Source organism: Lissotriton helveticus, chromosome 12 (genome assembly GCF_964261635.1).
Source record: "Lissotriton helveticus chromosome 12, aLisHel1.1, whole genome shotgun sequence".
NCBI classification, from domain to species: Eukaryota; Metazoa; Chordata; class Amphibia; order Caudata; family Salamandridae; genus Lissotriton; species Lissotriton helveticus.
The window spans coordinates 648,827,182-648,851,387 of record NC_136073.1 but is presented as its reverse complement, the minus strand read 5'-3'; the positions used below and the strand labels follow the sequence as shown (position 1 = coordinate 648,851,387).

At 45.3% G+C, this 24,206-nt stretch overlaps 1 protein-coding gene across 1 annotated transcript; it reads right to left on the bottom strand.

The window, feature by feature from the left end:
* Positions 1-323: 323 nt before the first annotated feature.
* LOC144798984 (protein S100-A2-like) lies at positions 324-23,226 on the bottom strand. The gene is made up of 3 exons (XM_078670126.1): positions 23,131-23,226; positions 19,637-19,783; positions 324-736 (listed from the first exon to the last, which is right to left on the bottom strand). Exons 2-3 carry the CDS (start codon positions 19,766-19,768, stop codon positions 599-601), a joined length of 270 nt encoding a protein of 89 aa, XP_078526252.1. The 5' UTR covers positions 19,769-19,783; positions 23,131-23,226; the 3' UTR covers positions 324-598.
* Positions 23,227-24,206: the final 980 nt, after the last annotated feature.

The following is a 24,206-nucleotide window of genomic DNA, read 5'->3' as shown; positions in this document are numbered from 1 at the left end:
CCCCCAAAATCAGGCAGAGCTTCTTCAAACAGGCATTAAGGATGGTATCCTGAATTAGAGCTGCGTATCGTTAAGAGCCAGTAAAGGATCCACAAGTTCCGGTAGGGATACCTGGTTTGACTGCTTCTGCGAAGCATGTTCCAGAGTGCCAGTGTATATCTTTAATGTAATTGCATTACAGGATATTACAATAAGCCTAAGACACATTTCCTAGTTGAACCAATAGCAGTCTGGAATTTGTGTGTGGGCGGGGGAGAGAAGAGTAATGGGACCAGGTAGAGTGCTTCACACATGGATATTTAAGTGAATACTTTATTTCCAAGTCAAAATGTATGCAGTTCACTTGGCAGTCCTTTGCAAACATTAATTCGAAAACGGGAGAGTACATAGTACATTCACGGACCCCAAATATGTAGCCTTGTGTTGCTCCATTTCCCACACTCACGCAGACTAGGAAAGCTGGAAACTCTTCTGGATATCGCCCCAAAAGGATCAACCATGTGACACTCACTTGCCAAGACTGACATCTTACTGAAAAGAAGGAATAAACAAAATGCCATACCTATTTTTTTATTAAACTGAGAAAAATGAGTTTAGATCAGGATTCACATTCCTCCATTAGCATACTCAGAGTTGCTAAAAATATGGCAAACTCTCTGAAGGAAACCTTCTGATCGCCATCCAAGTCCATCATCTTCATCGCCTCTTTTGCCATTTCCTCGTCTTTCCCAGAGGCCTGTAGAACGAAGAGGGAACAAACAAGAGAAGGTTTTATAAAATGAAGTAAATGTTCAGAACATTCTACTTTCTCGTTGGAAAGGAAATTTGGAGAAGATTCCCTACCAACCCCTTCCCCCATCCCTCAATATTTGCATTATGCTATACATAGATGAGTCATACTCCGTACAATTGTTAAACTGTTCATAAGACCATTCTCCAGAAAACCAGTGTTTCCTAGACATTAATTTTGACCTGATGGGCCATCCAACAAGAGACATCCAGTGGTACTGCTTGCGCAAAGCCTATATCATGGCACTGTGGCAAGTGAGGAGCACACAGCCTTAGAGTGTAAATTCTATGGGATTTTAACAAATCCCTGCCCATGGCAGTCCAGTTTCTGGTTTCCTACAATGCAGTGAAGCCTAAAGCTCCACCCTTGGGGTTGCTGAATAGGTCACCTGCTGCCTTAAGGAAGAACCCTCTCCGCCGAAAGACCGGGGCAGAGAGGGACTGGATTTACAGGGTCATTCTCTAGAGAGAAAGAGCTGCAGAATTAACATGCAGGTCAGAGAATCCTGTAGTACAGAAATGGTCTAGTGTTTGCTTGTTCTGCAACTCCTCATACAGCATCCATGGTGTACCATGGCCTTCATCCAGCAAGGGCCCTCAGCCTCAAGCACGGGAGGAGCGTTACATTCCATGCAATTACACCTACCTTGAACTGCCTGAGCCAACAGTCAGTCCTTCTGCCCTCAATTTGTTAACATGAGGTTTGAACCAAAAGTTAAATTCGGGTTAGAATGTCATTCCTCCCTTTATAGAGGGAGACTAAATATGGACCTAGGGAAATGTGGTGTTCTGGATGTTGCATGTAATCCAAGAGCTCAAAAGAACCGGGGGGGGGGGGGGGGGGGGGGGGGGGTTGGATTTCAGACTTTGAAACCAACCCTAGGGAAATGTAATATTAGAAGGCTTGCTAAGAATGAACACATCAGGACAACCAGACAACCACTGCCCTCCTCCAGACATGAACTAGGAGAAGAAAAACAAAATGCAGATGTTTATAGGGCTGGGTAATAAAGGAGACTGTTCTATTTTAGGTACTACAGATAGTAGACTGTTCTAACAACCACCACAAAGGGCTGAACATTGGCTCAACCATCAGTCATTTGACGAGTTTAGAGGAAAGTTGGTCAAGTACTAGACCAGTTCCTATACCTCAGTCATGGTAGTTTGTGCGTTTGCCATCTTTACCCATCAGCAGTCATAGAAGGTTGGTTCTTGCAAATAGCTCAAATTAACCCATATTTTCCCCTTAATTTTGGATACAAAAGTGCTTTCATCCATGCGGGCTGAAGGCCCAATCCTGCCCATAGTTTCCGGCAAGGCTACTGGAAAGGTGACAGAGCTTCCAGTTTCTGTAGAATTTTAAATGTAATGAATGTAAGCAAGACCTCCTGACTTTCTCCCAGAAGAAAGTATTTTCGTGGTCACAAGCTCTCCTTGACAAATCCATTGTTAATTCTAAAACGTGGTTAAAGTACACACAATCCTAGACAAACATTCAAACTATACCAAAGCGTTGCTGGTCTGAAACAACTATGGTACGCTGGATGGTGTCCAAATACCATGGCAGAAGTGCTCTGCCTTCAAGGCTCAAGTGCTAGCATTCTGGAATTTTATTCTAAACATCTCACCCCAAGCTTCAGGCTTTCTATTAAGGGAAGAGAGCATGAGTGCTTTCCAAACACTCCTACTGAGGATTGCCATTTAAGCAGCTGTGCATCCCTTATGCAAGAGCTAAACAATAATTATCACATCTAGAGAAGACAACACTCATTCTGCACAGCTATGAAGGAAACATTTACTGTAGTGAAGCAAGAGATTATTCAGTAAAAAAAAATAATAATTATAATATTGCCAAATGTTGGAAGTTGGTGGTGGAAGAGAGGGCTTCAGTACTAGTGTCTCTATAATGATTATCCTGTACTTGGTTCTTAATCCGTCAGCCCTTAAAGCTTTAAAGTTTACATAGACAACCCATCTTGATAGAGTGGAAAGTACCAATTAAAAAGATAACCAAACTGGCATGACATTGTCAAGCCAACAACCAACCAGAAACATGAATAGGAACTCAGAAAGCACCTGCTAAGCTGCAAATTTCAAGCAGCATTGTCCAGGTATACATTGGGCTAATAAGCCCTACAATATGAGAGATTACACAACAACTAACTGGCAATATAGGCCCATATTGCACATCAAGCAGTTCTGGTCACATTTACAAAACACAAGGCTGAAGGTAGAGTTTTATCAATGTAACCTGAACCCCTCCTCCCCAGCCCCATTTCCTCAATGGCTATTGTGAGAAGAAACCGGATATATGCTGTCAACTAAGTGGGCATCCTTTACCAGTCCAAAGAACCCTTACGGTGATTTAAGAGGTAAAAAGATAACCTTAGAAAGCGACTCAAGCGGTAGCTGTGGAGATCAGCCTTTTGGCTTAATCTTGAAGGAATGTTAAGCATCTTTTTTACCAGAATGCAACCTTATAGTATTGGTTAAATGAAAGGAGAACCACACAGTAGTTATAAAAATAGGTAAATACTAATATAACTCTAGTACGATAAAGTATCTTCTACATGAAGATACTCACAAATACTGTAGAACAGAACCAATAGTAAATAGCACTAATACACAGTGGGCTCCAAGGGGAGACCAAACCACATACTAAAATAGGTAGTATAAGAACCGACTCAAGTCAAGACAGTGTCTGGAGGATGTAGAATTGCTGCCCCCCCCAAAAAAAACCACCCAAGGTGAGCAAGTAGGGACCCGACCGAGGACAGGGTGCAGTTTGGGAACATGACTGCATGGTTCATACAATTCTATGGGAGAGTCGTGGTTGGAGTTTAAGGACCCATCCCAGTGGACTTCAAAGAAACCCCGGGAAGTTAGGATGTTGGAAAGCCACCCCACCCGTAGATACAGAGGTACCCAAAAGTTCAAAAAGTACTTTATTCGGTTAATAGATAATAACCATAAGAGCAACATGAAATTTCATTTACACAGAAATATAAAAACACAATTAAAGTTCATCCAGACCAATTGTTTTCCGCAATTTAAAAAACATGTCTAAAAATTTCTGAGACTACTGCAACAACTAAAACGGTGTCCATTCTTTGCAACTCTAAAAAATGCTGGGCGACATATTTAAATGAATTTCTTTAAGGATTGGGATAATAAATTCCTACGCGGTAAAGTATAGAATTTACAAACAAATACAACATGGATGTCAGATTGGCACGAGGATTCATCACATGGACATGTAGGCAGATCATGCGAGCATGAATTCATTTCTGGGAAAGTCAGAAGTCTAAAAACAATATTTAATCTGAAACGTGTCAAGAGAAATCGATCATATTTGGACATAGGCAGAGTTAAATACGGCCGTAGTTTATCGCCAGTTAATAACAACTGATGCGAGATAACTGTCTTTTTCTTTACTTCTTCTAACCTTCTTTTCTCCTCATGATGTTCCATACACAATTTTTTCAGCAACTTTCTGGATATATTTTCCATTGTGATAGGATCATCATAGTATTGTTGGCAAACAATTTCTATGAGAAAACACTCGACATATTCTAGCCTTTTCAATCTACTCACATTTTCTAGTTTTAGGACATTCCACAAAATAGCCCGGTTCACGGCATACTCATTTGTTGTCCATACCCTGTGCCACAAAAGGATGGGCTGAGTTCTGATTATATCTTTAATGTACGGTTGGCCAAGGTCGGTGTGGCAAATATAGGTCGCAACACTTTCTGGTATTGTCAGAATATGCCTCATGAACTTGTTTTCAGCTATTTGTATTGATTTTGTGTTAGTATACCCCCAAAGTTCCAATCCATACAGAGCCACTGATAAACACGTAGCATTATAAATAGTTAATGCTTCCCTTATTGGTTTCTTACCCAACATTTTTATAAAGTTCTTTAAGGCCATTATTGTTTGAGAACAAGAGAGTTCTAGCCTTTACAGCAGTTGTCCAGGAGCCAGTCTCATGGAACAGGATACCCAGGTAAGGGAAAGTAGAAGTATTTTCCAGGGGATTATTATTTATATATCGACAGTTTGTTTCCTAGTTCGTGTACCACAGTTCATGGAAAAGGTTTTACTACAATTAATTTTTAGATCCATACTCAACATGAACTTATCAAAGGATGTTATCAGGTTCTGTAGGGCCAGGGGGGTCCGGGCCATTAGGACCGCATCGTCCGCATAAAAGTGCAGGGATAGATCTTTTGCCAACCCTAGGCATATCCCTGCACTCTTGCAACAGACGAAGCTCAAGTCAGTTTATATAGACCAAGAATAAAAAATGGAGCCAGGACGCACCCCTGGCGTACCCCACGTCCTATCCCGAATGATCTGGTACATTTACCCCCCCTTTCCATAACGGACCGATGCTGTCGCCCCTGAATACAATTCCCTTAAAAAGCAAATAGGGTCTTCCACACCCAACCTTTCTAATAGAGTCCATAGTTTACTGTGGGACACACAATCAAAAGCCGCTGTGAGATCGACAAACGTAAGGTATAGGCGTTCAACCTTTACCCTGGTATATTTTTGATGGACAATAATAAAATTTAAACCCGGTTCAATTGTTCCTATGCCCTTCTGAAATCCAAATTGCAAGTCACTTATTATCCCATTATCCTCGGCTCAATTTTGGAGTCTAACTAGGACGATTCTGCCAAGGATCTTTATAGATGAATCTAGAAGGGAGATTGGCTTATAACAAGCATAATTTTGTCTACCTCCCTTCTTATATATTGGGACAATGCCCGAGGTAAACCATGAGGGATTTAATCCCCTCGCTAGCGCAGCATTAAAGAGCTGTACCAGCATGGGGCCCCAAATCTCACTGTTTGCTTTAAAAAAATCTGCTGGGATCCCATCTGGGCCTGCAGCCTTTCCCCCCTTTGTTGCTTTCAGGCTCATCATAACTTCATCCAGAGTTACCACCAACTTCTGGGCCCGAAACCCTTTGTCACAGTGTGTTAAATCCTATTTTGGATGTTTCATCTAGGCAGCTATAAAGATTAGAAAAATGTTTGACCCAATCGTCCTCCGCGATCGCAATTTCCAAATGAGTTTTGGTATGGTTGTAAAGGAAGGGGCATTTACAGCCCTCCAAAACGCAGATGGATCTTTAGACTGCGACGCTGCACATAGGACTTCCCAGGCCTCCTTTTTATGGCATTTTTTCCTATTTTTTAATGCCTGGTTATAGGTTTTCCGTAAACCTCTTACTAGTGAAGGGTCTCGAGGTGTCCTGTGAATGGCATATTTCAGGTCAGTAAGTGCCTTTGTACATGCGTTGTCAAACCATCTCCTGTTGCCTTTGGCCCGTTTCTTTGACTCCACCCACAGACTCTCTAATAGAAGATGCTATAATATAAAAATGTTCTATAATCCGCTCACTATCAGAGTGTTCACCCAAGCAAATCATGAAACTTTCTAAACAAATTTTCAATAGTTTGCCTAAGAATTTCTCTGGGACCAGCTTACTTCATTTTGAGTGTATACCCATTTTGCCTCCCAAGCGTCACATATGGAACTGCGCGCATAAGGGACCCATCATTATGCTGCTCCCAAAATGGGTTTTCAATCTCCATTATTTGAGGGCGATGGTCGCTCAATGGCAAGTCTAGGGTCTTGAGACTCTTAATCTTGCGGCCATAACTATTTGAAGACATATTAAAGTCAATAGTAGTCAGTGCTCGTCTGCCAATAAAGGTCGGGAGAAAGTGAGATGGTTTTTGGACAATTTCATTTGCATATCCCAAATCATAGGTGAACAGTATTTCATTTAATAAGTCCCTGATCATGGAATGATCAAAGTGTAAGGTTAATGTCCTGCTCTAACATTAAACCACAGATCCCTTGTTGCCCCTTTTTGCAAAGTGGACAATGAAAGTCCCCCCTCCCCCCCGAGGATTGTTACTTCAGTTTCATTGCTATCTATTTCATGTTGTATTTCATCGCTCAGCATTTTTAAAGTGCTGGGAATATCATTATTCAGGATATTGTTGTAAAAGTTTATGACAATAAAACTAGCTGCCTTCCTGCTATCTATCGTTCGTGTCTGGTAATAGCTACACTTTGATGAAAAGCGTACCCGCTCATACTTAAGCTGATTGGAGAGGACCATAATCAGCCCATCCTTTGCTCTCCCATGTGTGCCCCCCACTGCTGGGGTGAAGAAACTTTTATAACCGTTTATATATACTGGGTCAATTGACCAGGTTTCTTGCAAAGCCAAAATATCATAACTATTTATAGCACTTTCCCAAGAGGGGTTTTTAATTTGTTTCAGACCTGCCACGTTCCAAAACAAAAAGCTGCAGGATTCCCTATTCTCAGTCACTACGGGCTCGCCCAGGAACACGTTGCCCGGTTCCCTTCTAGGTGTCGGGGAACTGATTCCCCGCATTTCCCCCCCCCCCCCCCCCCATCTTTTGTTCGAGGTTGCTATTAATCTTATAGCCTTCCCCTTTGTTAAGGCTATTAGTCTCTACGGACATAGTTTCTATTAGGTTAATGTCCACCTTACCCTGCAATAACCTCTGCTCTTCTGAATTCTTAATAATTATATCAGGATTCTCCTGTATTCCTAACATGTTAATGGGAGGAGTATCCTTGTCGAGTCAATCCACAAATTGAAGACCCGAAAAAAAGTCGAACTGATCGTGGGTTGGTATATTATAGGCGCTTAGTGCACCACCTATATTACCCAGCAAGTAGTTATTTTCAACGTTCGAACTTACATTTGGAGGGTAAGTCGGTCTAGGATAGGAATCTGTTGGTGGGTAAAGAATGTTTGATTAAGTCCATGATATTCTGTTCCGGACCTTTTTAAGGAATGCATTCCTAATAAACGTTCTTTGGGATAAGGGGCTGACGTCAGCGGGTAAAAATAACTAACATAATGTGTAGAGATGGAATAAGTACCTCTCGCATCGTACCAGTCCCCAATATGCGTCACAGCTCTATGATCTTTAAAATTTATAATAATTACATCCCCCTTCCTATCTTTTGGGCGTGAGCCGACCCAGATTGCACGCCTAACACTTAGGATTTCTCCATTAATGTGGGTAGGCAAAGGTCTATTATTACGCAGCCAATATACTACTTTATTTCTTAAGGCTCGGTGGTCTTCCTTAGTACCCAGACGGAGCTCAGGGACTCCTGCCATAATGACAGCGTAAGGGGCGGATTCTGGCAGTGGGTCTACTCTTCTATTTAATTGTCTGTATGTATTTTGTGGGGCCTTTGCCCCATTTTCCTTATCAACCTTACTTTGTTGGAGTTCCATTTTTTCCCCCGGATTCGTGTTATCCCCCCTTGATAGCTCTCTTTTCGTTCTGAAACTACTTTAGGATCAGACATCTTTGGTGCTGAAGAGGTCTGTGCTTTTTTGGGGGGATTTACGAATTAGCTCTTTTCCTACATGATTAGAATTTATGGGGACAGTAGGACAGGGAGGACATTTTTTTGTGGGCGGCATCAGGTTTACAGAGTTTGCTGAAGGGTTTCTACTGCTCAGACCCTTTGCCAGATTGGCTAATAAGAGTGTATTCCTTCAACTTTTTTGTCAATCAGGTCTAGCTGTGTATTGATCATCCTAGTTCTCTCTAAGAGAGGCAGCATCAAGGATTTCCATTTTTTCCCCAGGAAGCCGCCCTCATCAGTAGGACGGTGTGGGCGATGAGTAGATATTAAGGGAGCCCTAGGGATTAGCGATTGAGCAGCGCCTGATACTATCGAAATAGAGTTCCTTTTTTGTACTTTAGCTTGCTGAGTTTTTAAAGGACCACCCCCTCTTTTTTTGGCAATTTTAATCTTAGGTGGTGTTCTGACTCATATTGAGGGGAGGTGAAATACAGTCTAGGAGAGTTAGATAGGTCAGCATCATCTCTACTGGTGGACAGGCTCAACAGAGATGGAACGCCATTAGAACCACCCAACTCTTCTCCAATAACCTCGGCATCCTCTACATCCACCAGCCTAATTTCCTCCACTATGTGGTTTGTAGGCACCGGGGAAGCCACAGTCCCTATTTGCCCCAAAGAAGATCGCTTCCCAGTTATAAAATCCAAGGAAAGACGCTTCTCCACATCAGCAATTTCCTTTTCGAGCACGTTAGACACTCTTGAAAAAATGGTCGAGGGTTCCAGTTGCCACCCCATTTGAAGTTGCAAGAGTGATATAATTTTTTCCGGTCCGACATAGTTTCTTACAACTAGTACCAGCCAAGAATTTGCAGTAAATATCACACAATTACAAGATGTTATGTGTTCTAGGCAGTGAATAGATACAGGTTCTGAGTGCCAGAATGATGTTAGCAAACACCAAGATGTTATGGGGGTAGCATGGCACGGCCTTAAACGTCCTTGGACGGCCTTAGACAGGCAGCCCTTTGCCCGGGCTTCGCCCCGTGCTCCGTCCCGCGATGCGGAGGTAATTTTATGTCCACAGAGAAAGGCGGGGCTAGCACAGGAAGAAGCACCAGCTGTGGATTGTGCAAGGTGTGCTGGTCCTCGCAGTCCCGGCCTCCCGCAGTAAGTCCTTGTAATCAGGGTCCTTCTGCGAGTCCTTCACGAAGACAGATTGCAAAAACAGGAAATAACACGGAGAGTGTCCCAGTATGAGCAAGGAGACAAACACTTGGCAAACACTTGGCCAGAATCTGCTACGAGACATGCACCAACTTACACAGGCTGCAATGGCAGGCCTGTAGGTTCCATTTTGCATGGCCTCTCATGGGTGGCATAATACATGCTTCAGCCCATGGGAGGCCTCTGGGGTACCAATGCCCTGGGTACATGTGTGCAATATACTAGAGACTGACAAGGGTACCCCAGTATCCAATCTGGAGGGTACCAAAGTGACTAACATTACAGGTTAGGTAGAAAGCAGATAAACTGGGGTCCTGATTAGCAGGATCCCAGTCAGACTAGTCAGAAACAGTATCACATTTACCCATGAGTGGGTGGGGGGGGGGGGGGGGTAACGAAAAGAAGCAGATCATACTTACAGCTATATTGGGACATATTACTTGTTACTCTGTATACATTTTTTTTACATTAGAATTGTCTGAGTGTTGCTTTAGAAAGTCTGAGACTTGGCATCTTTTGGCCTGATTCCCCTGAGTTTTTGCTTTCTGACCTACCAATTTTGACTCTGTTTTTGCTGGCTTAGTGTCTCTGCGCACTCACTGCGGATCAGTGTTAAAGTGCTCCTGTTGCAAATTGTATTATGGATTGGGGTTTATATGATTGGCATATTGGATTTACTTTTCAGTAAAGTGCCCTGAGTGTGCCAGGGCCTGTAAACCAAATGCTACTAGTGGGCTGCAGCACTGATTGTGCCACCCACATGAGTAGCCCTGAAAAGGTAACTCCGACCTGCCACTGCAGAGTCTGTGCGCAGTTTGTAACTGCCATGTCGACTTGGCATGTGCACCCACTTGCCAGGCCCTACCCTTACATGCAAGTCACCCCTAAGGTAGGTCCATGGTACCCCTGTGGGCAGGGTGAAGTGTATGTGAATGTTAGGACATGCCCTTGTGTGCGGCATTTCCTGATAGTGAAATACTGTCAATTTAGTTTTTCACTACTGAAAGGCTATCTGGCCCATAGGAAAGCATGGGAGTTAATTTAGAACATCTAATAAATATAACTTCCCATTGGGACCAGATAGAAAAATAAAATTTAGTATGCCTGAACTCCGAATCTAAAGATGCATCTTTTAGTAAAGGTGATTGACATTCTGGGTTTTAAAATACCGCTTTTAGAAAGCAGCTATTTTCTTGCTTAGCCATCCTGTGTGCCCCTGCTAGGATGTGTATCGCCTGTCTGGCTTTGGAGTGACAGGGGTTGGGGAGGTGCTTTCTCTCAAATGGCCACCAGGGGTTCATGTGCCCTGCCTTTCCTGAATCAGTCAGGGCTGGGCTGAATAGACCCGGGCCGCTTTCAGAGTAGTAGGAGGAGTGCGTGGAGAGAGGAGATTTCCCTTGCACCTGAATAGGCCCAGACTGCCTCTGACAACGTGGTCTCTATCTCCTGCCAGGAATGTGCATCAAAGAGGGCAGCACTGGTTCTGGCTGGGCACAGACTCTCTGCTGAGAAGACAAAGGATTTTGGGGTATAAAAAGTGGGTCCCAAACCCCTAAATTGGAAAACTCTTTTGGACCAATAAGACAGCAAAGAAGAGCTGGAGAAGCTGTGAGGAGGATCTACCAATTTTCTGAGTGCGTTGCTGTGTTGGCCTGCAGTGGCTGCTTCTGTCTTGGGCAGTGAAAGGACCGGACTGAATTTTCTTCAACCTTTCTTGAAGTATCTCCAAGGGCCTGAGGTAGAGCTTGCCCCCTGTTCAAGAAGTCTCAAGAACAGCAAAGACTTCAGTTCGTCCGCCATCAGCACTGGGGACTGTGTGTTTGTGCTGCAACAGAAGAAAAAGGAACGCGACACTGCTGCCGACTCCATGTCCTAACGGCACTGCGACCCTGGTCTCACTGACAAAGCCATCTTACGCCACCACCGAGCTGCTGCTCGCACTGACCTGTGGGCACTGCATTTTGCACCACCTCGCGTCACACCGCCGCCTTCGTATCACCGAAGCAGCTCCACGCGGAATTAAATGCCACTGCTTGCACTGTGGTTAGAGTGCACCGCTTGTAAGTTACAGGACACCATCCTCATCTGGCACCGCAGCCTTTACCTACCGGTACCATCGACTCCAGTTAATCAGCCGATGACAGCACTTCAGCAGTGACTATGCCTGCACCGTGACCTGCCAGCACTGTGAATAGCACTGTTTCACTTCGCACCAACAACACCATCTGATGCCGCCACCAAGCTGTTGCTCGCACCGTGATCTGAGGGCATTGCACGCCACACCGCTGCACTTTGCACTGCAGCACCCGACGCCTGCCAACCCCAGCTCTCCAGACTTCAATCATGAGGAGTTCGATATGCAATGCGTGTGACTTCAAGGGCCAGACGACTCCGGAACCGACGCTATGCTTTTGGAGCTCAACGAGAGGTCGCCGATGCACTGCATTTCTAAAGGTACTGTTTTGCGGGTCTTTCCGACACCGTAGTTGGCCTGCGATGCTGCTGTCAGCCAGAACTGTTTGGGTTGGTTTGTTCATGATGCTGTGATAGCCAAGGACGTAGCCATCTACTTCAAGGTACTGTATTTCAAGGTTATTTTGGTAACTGAAGATTTCCAAGTACTGTACAGTGGATTTCTATTCGCTCTTGTCTTAAGTAAATAAAAATATTGGATATTTTCTAAACTGGTGTGGTGTCTTTGTCGTGCTTACACTGTATTACTGTTGGTTATGTGCAAATTACACTCGGCCTCCAAGATAAGCCGGACTACTCGTGCCAAGCTACCAAGGGGGTGAGCAGGGGTTATTTTAGGAGTGCAACTCCCTTAGTCTGACTAGGAGGAAGGGCCCCTATTTGGACAAAGGTACCTACATCTGCCAACTAGAGACCCATCTCTAACAAACATGTAAAGCCTCAGTTTTTTTTATTCATGTTTGACCGACACTGCAGGCAAGTCAATGTTTTGGGCATATGGGTTTGGTGATATTATAAATATGTCCAACAAATTATTAGAAATCAGATTAGGGGCGTGGCTTGGACGGCAGTGGTAATGGCCGCTTAATCTGCTCCCTGCCGCGTAGGAGAGCGATTTCCTTCACCTCAGGAGAGATCCGTCGAGCCCATCGACATTCATCCACCAGATTCGGGCTTCCAACATCATGCTGCACACTGTGCGAAAAAACGGAACGAATTTAAGTCGGGTAACGTGCTTTTTAACACCCGCACTTCACCGCCTGCCAGGCCATGCACGAGTGAGCGAGTGAACCGCCTCACGCGACCTGCCCTCCGTCTCCAACTGCACCTCTGAATGCGCTGATATCGCCCAAGGGACCCACCCCCCCCCCGAGGGGAGACAATCACAGCGCGTCCCAGCATGTCTCTACCTCGAGCGCACCGCTACCTGAACTCAAGCGCTGATCCGTGTGGTCGGCTCCCGGGTCTCCGCCATGCCTACCCCTAAGATGGCGTCGCGCATCATAGCATCCCATACATAAACGCGAGTGAGACCTTTCTCATAGCGATTCTGGCACCCACAGCCTCACCGCTTCTACTGCTATCCAAGGAGGAGCCTCCCCAAAAGCGACCCTGCGATACTTCGCCGCCCACATCTGCCAAGAAGTTCTTACTCAGCCCTCCCTGGGAGCCTGCCTGACCTCAAAATGGCGCCGGTTGGGACAGATTTTTAGCACGAAAAGCACAATTCATAGCATGAGGGCGCCATCCATGCCCAGCTACACCTGGAAAGCTCAACTACAGCCACCAGTGTCACCAATGCTGATCCCAATACCGCTTAGGTGCCTAGGACACAGAATACAACAGAAGGAACACTAATGCTCCCACACTCTCTGTAATCGCCTTCCAGTGATTCTATTTTTTTGCGCAAAGTACTCAGCTGCCAGCCCGGAGTCAAATGGTCTTATTGTGTGTCCCTCACCTCTCCGCCCAGCCACTACTCTGCCACCCCAAGGTTACCAGAGGGGGTTTCTGAGGGGACCCATGTGACTTCAAGTCTCGCAAGCTTTCTTCAAGTGGCAGCGCCTCGACCGGCACCATCACCACTTCTACAGAGATACGGAGAGTCAGAAGAGCTTCTATCCTGCAACCACACTGCTCAGCGAAGAACCACGAGGCGATTCAAAAATAACAGACGCAACCCACTTCTGTTCTATCACTCAGGACAGCGATTAAACACTTACTCTGCCTTGGCCCAACCATCTTCTTGGATCTGGCTCTTCCGCCAAACTGGATAATCTCCGCCTCAATCGCTAGCCCGCTACGGAAAACCAACAAATGGCAGAGAGGATTGATAAGAAGAACAAGAAAGTGAAGTCGGAATCGTCCATATCTGACTCACCCATCAAGGCGAAAGCAGACCTGAATAGTACCCTGGATATGATCCTAAAAAAACTGGCAGAGGTGCATGATCTTGCAAAAATCGACGAAAACCAACACTGATACTATGCAGCTTGAACTTACTGCGATAAGGGCGGACATAAACTCAGTCCACAAGAGCTTAGGCGAAGCAGAGCAAAGGATAAGACGTTGAAGACAAATCCAACCTCTCGGCCAAAACTATTTCCCAGCTTCAAAGATCGACCGACTCCCTCAGACGCCAGAATGCAGAATTGGAAGATAGAAATAGGAGGGGTAACGTACGCATCTTTGGAGTTCCTGATAATGCGGAGAAGGATGCCGAATTCTGCGTATCTTTCCTAGAGGCTTGGATTCCTTCAGTGACGGGCATTTCATTTAACCATGAATTTGAGATTGACCGAGCTCAGAGTTCCAACCTTCATCCCTCATGGACACAAAGGCCCTCGACCGCTGATCTGCAAACCACTGCGATTCCAGCACACTGAAGCTATCCTGCAATTCGCCAGACATAATCATTCCGTCACCCGGGGAGGCCACAAAATCACCTTCACTCAAGACTACTCGAAGGACACGATGGAAGTCAGGAAAGGCTTCCTAGCCCTAAGGGAAAAACAGAGGTCAAAAAGGTATACAGTTCTCCTTTGCAGGTCCGGTGAAATTCAAAACCACCACCAATGGCAAACCTTGCTTCTTCTCCAATCCTAATGAACTAGCGCTGTTTCTGGAAGATTCACCTATGCAGGCAATGGACTCATCTGTCTTCGCATCTAATAAAAGGAAGACGGAAGTTCATGAATCTGAACAATCGAGCACGGGACAAGGCTGAGCTGACCACTGGCTCTCTGTGACCTACATTCATTTTGTGTATGCCCGTTTTTTTCTATGTCGCCTACATATGCCTGCTTACATCCCTACCAAATGTAAGTCCGTGCTTGTGCAAAAATAGCTGGTTCCAGTCCCCAAGTTGCCCTCGCCAACAGGTAGGCCCTACTTTTACCTACTTTTAGGTCCAACGTCATGTCACTAGACTGTTCGCACTGCTACTTGGGGGAACTGGAAGATCTACGATTCAAAGACTTGCCTAATGACACTATGGTTATCTGTTCTCTTAAATGGTTTTATAGTACTGCAAAATGTTGACATTGCAGTTTAAACTAGCTTAGGATATACACTACTACAAAATACTAGTTAGTTTTCATGAGTCAAGGTCTTACCTTTTGACACTATTGTTGTCTCTGTTCTGAAGTGACATGCTCACACCGATGGCCCCTGCGTAGTCATCATGCTCTACTGTATTTCCTATAGTTTTATAGTCCTGTATAGTATTAAACTTGTAGCTTCGACCAGTTCCTGCCTTTGACAGACACTATCTAATGGCTTAAAATAACTTAGATATACCCAGTTAGTAAATACTAGCTAGTTATAAGATTTCTCCTGTTATGACGACATCTTTGACTCATCCTACGTTGAGCTTGGACGGTACTGCCGTCGCTGCTCCTACGTTCTAGTTCTGGGGGGGGGGCGGGGGGGGGGAGGGTTGGGGGATTGAGGGTGCAGGTAGAGGGAGTGAGAGGGGGGGGGGGAGAGAAAAGAAAACCTTTGGAATGTAGTATCACATACTCAGGATACTGATGGTAGGTTAGTCATGGCACACCTTCTAAAGAACGATGATCACGTCCTGAATATTTATGGCCCGAATGGAGGCGATCCGATCTTTTGGGACTCCCACTCCCCCATACTCGAAACAGTACCGCAAGATGAAATACTTGTGGTGTTGGGGGGAGGGGGGGGGGGGGACTTCAACTTGCCTCTTGACCTGGTAATAGACCGCCAATCTCATTGTACCCATCACCCCACACGTTCGCACGACAGTTTGAAACGCCTCTGCTCCAAATTTGACCTACAAGACTCATGGCGACTGCAGCACCCAGATGGTCGTGATCACACGTTCAACTCGACTCCCCATAATTCCTACTCCAGGGTCGATTATATCCTCATCAATAGCCCCTTCACTCACCCTATTGAGGAAACTAGCATTGCCCCAAAACTCCTATCAGACCACTCCAGCATCCAAGCTAAACTAGTAGGCTCCAGATGTATCCTTCCCCCAAAGAGATGGCGCTTCAATGACGAAATTCACAGAACCAGAAAAAAAATTTTTTTTGAATCGGCCATACAGGACTACCTTGACTTAAACGATATTCCGGGCTCGGACATAGCAAATGTCTGGGACGCACTTAAAGCCACTATATGAGGGGTGATTATTGGTATTCGGGCGCAAACTAACAAGGCACTAAATCTAGAGCTTGTTACTTTAGTAAGGGACATTAAGAACCTGGAATTCTCTCATGCGGCGGACCTGCATAATACTTCGGTTCTGAATGACCTCACTAAAAAGAAATATGAATATAACGCGATCCTGAGCAGAAGAGCGGGGGTGTGGGTTAATAAATTTAAATCTTTGAGTATGTGTGAAGGTAACAAAGCAGGGAAACTATTAGCATCCTATCTAAAACATAAAAATAGGCAATTCAACATTGCCTCAAAGATCAAAAGAATACTATCCAAACTAAACAAAACCACATTCTACACACATTCAAGTCCTTTTAAGAGGATCTTTACAAGAATAAATTAGACTTTGACTCTCAAGCGTGCTCTAAATACCTGAACTCCCTAGGCCTCCCAAAACTCAATGACGCTGATAATCTGAAACTGAATTCCCCGCTTACCTTACAAGAAGTCTCGGACTCCATTAAAACCCTCAAACGCAATAAAGCACCAGGCCCCGGCGGCTTCTCTGCCGGTTTCTATAAGGAACTCGGGCCCGCATTAAGTCCAACCCTACTAAAATTGTCCCAGTCCTTTGCCCCAAAAAAAGGAGTAGCGAAATCAATGAGTGAGGCCACCATTATTATCATACCCAAAGAGGGGAAGGACCCGCTACTAACAAAAAATGATAGACCGATAGCTTTGATAAATCTGGACTGCAAGATCTACGCCAAAATCCTCGCGTCCTGACTGAACTTGATCCTGCCTAAATTAATTAGTATATCACAGGTTGGGTTCCTAAAGCATCGCATGTCTAACGACAACACAAGACTTCTCTGCCATGTTATAGAAAAGGCCAAGGTGTTAGATGCCCCCTCCGTAGCTATCACATTAGACGCGGAGAAGGCGTTCGACAGAGTCTCTTGGCTCTTCCTTAAACATTGTATGTCCACCTTCAACTTAGGTAACACCTTCATAGATATGGTTATGGCTTTGCATCTCTCCCCATCCGCTCGCATTGCCATAAATGGCTCATTGTCGGATCCATTCGGCCTGAACAGGTGACCAGACAGGGCTGCCCCCTCTCCCCATCACTCTTCCTCCTGGCAATGGAACCTCTCATTGCCGACATTAAAAAGAACATCAAGGGCGTAAGCTTTGGAGATACTTGCGTTAAATTAGCCGCGTATGCGGATGATATCCTGATAAGGACTGAATCCCCGGAGCCTTCCATCACCGCCTTGATGTCAACCATTGAATCATACTCACCCATTCAGGGTATAAACGTAATCGGAGGTCAAACCTCTAAACATCCTAGCCACTAAGGACATGTTGGGGAGCTCTGAGCTCTGCTGGCAATCAGGGTTTGTAAAATACATGGGAATAGAGTTTGGGGACTCCCTTTTGGAAACCCTTCTGCAAAATGAGAAGGCCACCTTAAATAAAATAAAAACACAACTAGATGGATGGTCCCCTCGCTTCATCACGTGGTGGGGTAGAATAGAGACCATCAAAATGATGATCTCCCCCCTGGTAAACTACCTTATTTCAATGCTTCCTCTAACACCCACCCAATATTTCTTGCAATAACTGGACCAATCTATAGCCAACTTCCTATGGAAAGGGAAAAAAGCGAGGATCAGCATTAAAAAATTACGATTGGACAAATCATTAGGAGGGGTCAACCTACCAGACTTGACTTTAGACGCTATGAGACCGCTTTCCTAGCAAGACAAGATGCCCACTGGCTAGCCCCCGCGGTAAACTACACCCCGGTTTGGCTGGAAGTCGAACAAGCGATCCTAGGCGGAATCACCCCTGCTGCGGCCCTCTCACTCAATTTAAACGAACTAGCCCACTCGAAATCGATCTTTCGTAACACGAAAATGGCTCTTCTTAAAAATCGACAAATTTCTAGATCATAGCATCTGCCGCTCGGGTTGGGAGTCTTTATGGAACAATCGTTACATACTGCATAAGGGAAAACACCTGCATAATTCTCAGTGGGTTAAGAAAGGTATCTTCTTCCTGCACCAACTATTCGAGGGGTCATACTCTAGCCCGTTCAGAGACTTGCAAACTACTTATGGCCTTGCGCCTCTAGAGTTCTACACCTTCCTAAACATAAAAGCCGCACTCTCTAAGGCGAAACTCTCTAACACCACCCTCCCTCCCATCTTACCTCAGTAGGTTAAACAGACTAGGACATCAAGGGTCCCATCTCTACAAACTTATCCGCCCCCAACATACCAATCTCACCACACCACTCACTCAGTTTTGGTCTGAAATGTCATCTAGACAGATTTCGGAAGCGGACTGGACCAATACCTGGGAATCTTGCATGTGACACAAAATTAGCCCGACTTTATCCCAGACCAAATAATGGTTCCTCCAAAAAACCTTCTGGACTCCAGCGCGTCTTTATGCCCATAACATCAGCCAAGACGCCTTCTGCTGGAATTGTAAACGGGCGGAGGGCGACCTCGCACACATTATTCTGTATTGCGACTGTGTTACCCCCTTCTGGGACAAGATATTGGACTTCATCGGTAAAATTTTCCCCATCTCCCCGTCCAGAGAACTTCCATACCTAGCCTTCGGTTTCACCCTAGAGCCCTCCCTCCACGCCGACGACAGGGCGCCACTTGATCTCATGCTCACTGCAGCTGTTAAAGTTGTTCTTAGTAATTGGAAGGACTCTAGCAAAGCTACCTTTGCTTGCTGGCTCAACCAGATAATTAGCCTCAGGGGAGCAGATAACATAGCTATCCAACAATCACCATGGCGCCCCCCTATGAGAAGGATGTGGTCTACCCTTGACAGTTATTTTACCACCTATAAACCACCTTAGATATTCTCACCCCCCCCCCCCGGTGCACTTGACGCCACCACAATCCAACAGTGTGGAGCTAACCTGTTACTTTGGTTCACCCTGAAATCCCGAGTCCCATCCCCATATCTTTGGTGCTATAATTTACCTGAAATTGTCCGGATACACCGCCTAATGAAGTGTGTATTATTGTGTAACCTATTGTACATTGCTTTTTACCCCTTTCGCTTTATTGTACTGTACTTCTGTAATAATGTATGTTTTTAAGTCTGTACTATTTGTATTTTATTTAATACTTAAACAGCCAATAAAAATCTATTTGAATTAAAAAAAGAAAATCAGATTTTAAAATACAAAGAGCATTCAACAAGCAATTAAATATGTGTTCTAGTACAGTCACATAAGTTTAACAAGACATTTTTGCCGACAAGGACCTTTTTGGTTAACAGTTTCTCACACACAAGGGAGGATTCATTGGTAAGTGTTTGCATCGGGGGATGGGCCTGCGTGGGGAGGCTTGTCCGGTATGGTAATAAATGTTCTAAAAAACAGCACTTAGATTGTGAAAGCATGATAACTGCATTTAACATTTGTTTTTTGAAGTGAAATATTCTGCAAATGAACCTGCAAATGAACCCAGCACTGAATTATGGTAAGTAATTCTCAGCAAGACCTTTTCTGTAAATTACACTCTTTGAAACCACTGGCAAACATTCAATAGGTGTATATTCAAAGATAAATATAGGTGTTTGGTTGTACTCACAGATAGACTGGGGAACTCTTCCTTCAGAAGCTTGGACAACTCTTCCTGGTTCAGCTCTCCATCCTTACCATCAGCTCCAGAGTATTTCTTGAATGTCTGGATCATAGCCCCACACAGCTCTTCCAAATGCATCTTGACTGTTTCGATCTGTAAAGCAAGTACACAAACCCTCAGTCTTGTTCCAAAACATTACCAGCTTTAAAATGACAGAGCCGCTCACTCTAGCTTCTTGGCTGTGCTTAAGAATGTGTGTGCACTTATGTTGCATTTAAATTCATGTTTCATGGAAGACATTTTATTTTGTGTGTTCACCATAAGAATGTACCATTTTCCCACACATTTTCTTGGGGGACCCCCGCCCTCCCCCAATCTCACCTGGTAGTGGTCAGGCTTACTTGCTATGCATGGTTTGGGCCAGTGTGTAACGGAACTTAAGGGGGGCCTGCAAAGAGCACAGATGGGGCCCCTCCCATTTGTCCCTCCTCTTTGCAGAGGGGACCCCATGAAGCTTGCCACCACCACCCCCACCATGGGGGCTTAAGTTACGCCACTGATTTGGACTGGTCTAACAAAATGGGCCAGGTCTACTTTAGGTTTCCAGTCCGACCCTACCCACCAGCACCTTTCTTGGGTGACTAGGATTTATGTTTATTATCCGACTATGACCCAGAGCAAGAGACAAAAAAGCATTGGCAAGGCAAATGCCCCCCCCCTCTGGGCTTGGTCAATGGTTTTAAGCACGCTACAGATCTATTTGAAGAAATGTGTAAATCTGAGACGACTCACAAGCCACATTTTGAGAAGACAGGATATCTGCAGTATCATGGAACACACAAACGGGTGGCTAAAATCTCATTTATACAACATCAGAGATCGTTCTTCGTGACAGAAATGAGCTCACACCTGCACACGGGACAGATTGTTCAACTTTAGACGGGAGGAGAACTCAGCCTGGAGTGTGATCAGAAATGGCAGGTTCCAAAGGATCATAAAGAGTCGGGGGGGTGGGGAAGCGGCACCATGGAGGAAAATGGTGGTTCAAAAGTACAGCATATTTGAGAAAGGTGCAAAAAAGTGCTCACAGAAAGGACTTGCTTTTGTCTCCCTGCCACAGAGATGGACGTTGTGAACTCTGAAAACGTGTTTTATTTTATTTAATGCATTTATATAAAGCGCAGACTGTATCCGAAGGCGTCAGAGCGCTGCACAAAAGAACCAATTACGTTACAAAATATAAACTGGAGACTAGAAGAGGTAGGGTAAAACCATAGAAGGCAAGAACACAATATCAAACACTTCAAGCAAGGGTAAGGAATGTACAAGGAAATATTAAAAATGTACAATGATGAACGAACTTCCTAGAGGGGTCCGAGAATGAAGGTATTAGTTCCGAAAGGGTCTTTGGAAGAAGAGATTTGAGGTCAGCTTTGAAGATCCGGATAGAGGTGGTGGCACGGAGCAATGGAGGAAGCGAGTTCCAGATTCTCACTGCATTACCTGAGAACGATTGAGCCATCGATCTTTCCACTTTGAAGAAGGGGTGGGCTGAAGCAGAAACGTTTCTGCATTTTGAGAAGGTCTTGAGCCTCCAGACATTTTCAGTTTATTCGCCAGGTAACGAGGGGAGGAAGTGTGCAAGGCTCTGTGGGTGATGCAAGCAGTTTTGTAAATAGATCTTGCCTCGATGGGAAGCCATCGTAGAGAAGACAGGATACGATAACCAATGAGAGGCGAATACCTCTAAACAAGCACGGATTATTGGGGGGGGGTGGGGGAGAGAAACAATAAAATGGAGAAGACCTGAATCACAGCTTGAGCAGTAGAGCGAGACTAAGCACACACTTCTCAATAGAAGAAAACAGGAAGTGGTGCTTGCCTGGGCTGTCCAATTAGGAGGCAGCAAACAAGAAGTGACACTGAAGACAACAAATGACAAGTACTGGGCGGGCTCCAAGCCCTTATTAGAAGCTATACGGTCTTTCAAGTGAGATGCATGCGCGACCCTAAAGAGGCAAGCAGTGCATGATTGTGGATACAAGAGGCATGAGGGAGGGAGGGGGGGGGGGTGTGAAGACAGCCTTGGTATTTAGCAACCCTTACATTAGACAGGGAGATTCCGAGAAGCTTTTCGCCTTAGGCCTTATTCTTTTCAGAGTTGAGCAGCGTCGCCCTCAAGCTCTCCGAGATGCAGATACCACGAGGGAACATGTGGGTTGCAAGACGTTCTGTTGTACCATTCTAGCCAAATTATATGCTAAATTGGATGGATGAATATATTAATTCGATCAAGTTCTGGACCGATGAGGCCTTAAATTGCATCCATGCAAAGCTGCCAAGTGGTCAACTTTAATTTTATTGTAAGCTACACTCAGTCAGTCATTTCATAGCTGCCAGGCTTTCTGATGCACGCATAATCTGCAGTCCGGTGGTTTGCATTCCGGGACTTAAGTGTTCACAGCCCCATAAAATATGTACCAAAAGTATCAAAATGTGTAATAAATGTGTGGACGGGACAGCATATGACACAGCTTGGACGTAGGAAATTCAAAAGCTCTCCATTCGGACCAAAATTAGTTAGTTATACTCCGGCATAGTAAGTAAAAACTACAAGACCCAGAATGCTCTACACAACACCACAACAGGCTGATTCACTGGACACAAGGTGGAAGTTGCAAGAATGGCCCCAACCCTCACTGGAGCCAATCAAGTGCTGGGGCTTTACTTCTAGAATTGACTTCTCATTACTGGTCGTTTAATTTGACTACAAACCTTGACCTGCCCATCTTGAGACCGCCCTAGGCCTATCAAACAAAGCTGCCAGTATCCAGTGGACGACAGTCTCCCACTCCAGGCTCGAGGGCGACAGCCATCTGCACCCCATAATACAACCAGGGCCACAACCCCAAAAGGGCAGAGAGACGAGGCCTGGACCGGAGCAGCTGATCACCCCTGGACCTCGGAATCTAAGCGGCTAACTATGACAATCTATCAGGGGTGCCGTCTGAAACGTGATCCTTAAAACACTCGTTGAGCCTCGGAGCAGCGCCTTAAGTCCCGCAGTCAAACCACGCCTGTGTCACCCAGATCAGACCACACACATCTCAGGGGTGTCACCCAGAACTGACCACAAACCACGCATACCGCGGAGAATCACGCCTGTGTAACCCAGATCAGACCACACACACCTCAGTGGTGTCACCCAGAACTGACTACAAACCACACATACCGCAAAGAACCACGCCTGTGTCACCCCGATCAGACCACACACACCTCAGGGGTGTCACCCAGAACTGACTACAAACCACACATACCGCGGCGAACCACGCCTGTGTCACCCCGATCAGACCACACACACACCTCAGGGGTGTCACCCAGAACTGATCACAAACCACGCATTCCGCGGCGAACCACGCCTGTGTCACCCCGATCAGACCACACACACCCCAGGGGTGTCACCCGGAACAAGCCACAACCCCCGTCTCCGAGCTCCTTACCGTGAGCCTCTGGCAGTGAACACAGGATCCTGGACGAGAGAAGCGAGCAGACGCCCCTCTCACCGGCCTCTTTAAAGGCCTCAGCCCCGCCCCTTTACTCCAGGTGAGGCCGCCATCAGGCTGCTTCACACAGGGTCGGACTCACTTAAAGGGCGGTTATGGGCCTATAGAATGATCTATTGGGTCTAATTTTAATACACGCATTGTCTGCAGCACCATCAAATCCATGCAGTCTGCCCTACATTGCAAAACTCTAACACAGCGTGTCTTTTTTATACTCTGAAAACTGCCCAAGTTTGCAAATAATATGGGCCACTTTTTTAGCTACTTAATTCGCAAATGGGGGCACTTTTATTTTGCTGCCTGGGCCAATTTTATATCTCAGTCAGATCCAGTTTAACTTCAACTGGTTTGAAGCGACCCATTAAAAAAATATATAAAAAACCACAAAGCCGATTCTTCGGCCTCCCAAGGCCTGGTTGACGCCTACTCAGAGCAAACTCCAGAATCTCAGATTTAGGTTTTTTTTCCCCTGGGAAAGGACTTTTAGTTCACTAAAGTCCATAATTAATAATATTTTTCCCTCTGGAGACATAGAACCTACAGCCTTGGACGCATCACATTCATCGACGTTTCTCCCTTTGTTTCAGGCATGAGGAGGCCTGTCCTGTTTGTCATCACTCACTCACCTTGACACAAGTAGGAGTATTTCCAGGGCTCCCCAGTTCTCGTTTCTATGCTTAACTCACCTCGTTCCTGTTTGTACTGTGCATTGTGGGATTTGTAGTCCCGTTTATCCCATTAGAATAGAGAGACTACACATCTCAGAGTGCAGAGAATAGTCCTGGACTGGATGAGCCACAGACTATGGACCTGGAAACTCGAGAGCTCCGGGATTTCCTGTCTACGCCTTAATACACAAACAGGAGAATTGGTTGTCCTTCGGGACCTTTTATGGTTTTTCTAACAACTATATCTCATAGATGCTTGCTAAAGAAATGCATTACCTTATTTCACTGTGGGAGTAACTAAGCCCTCTGTAATGCGCGTACGGACACATTTTATGAAGCACTTAC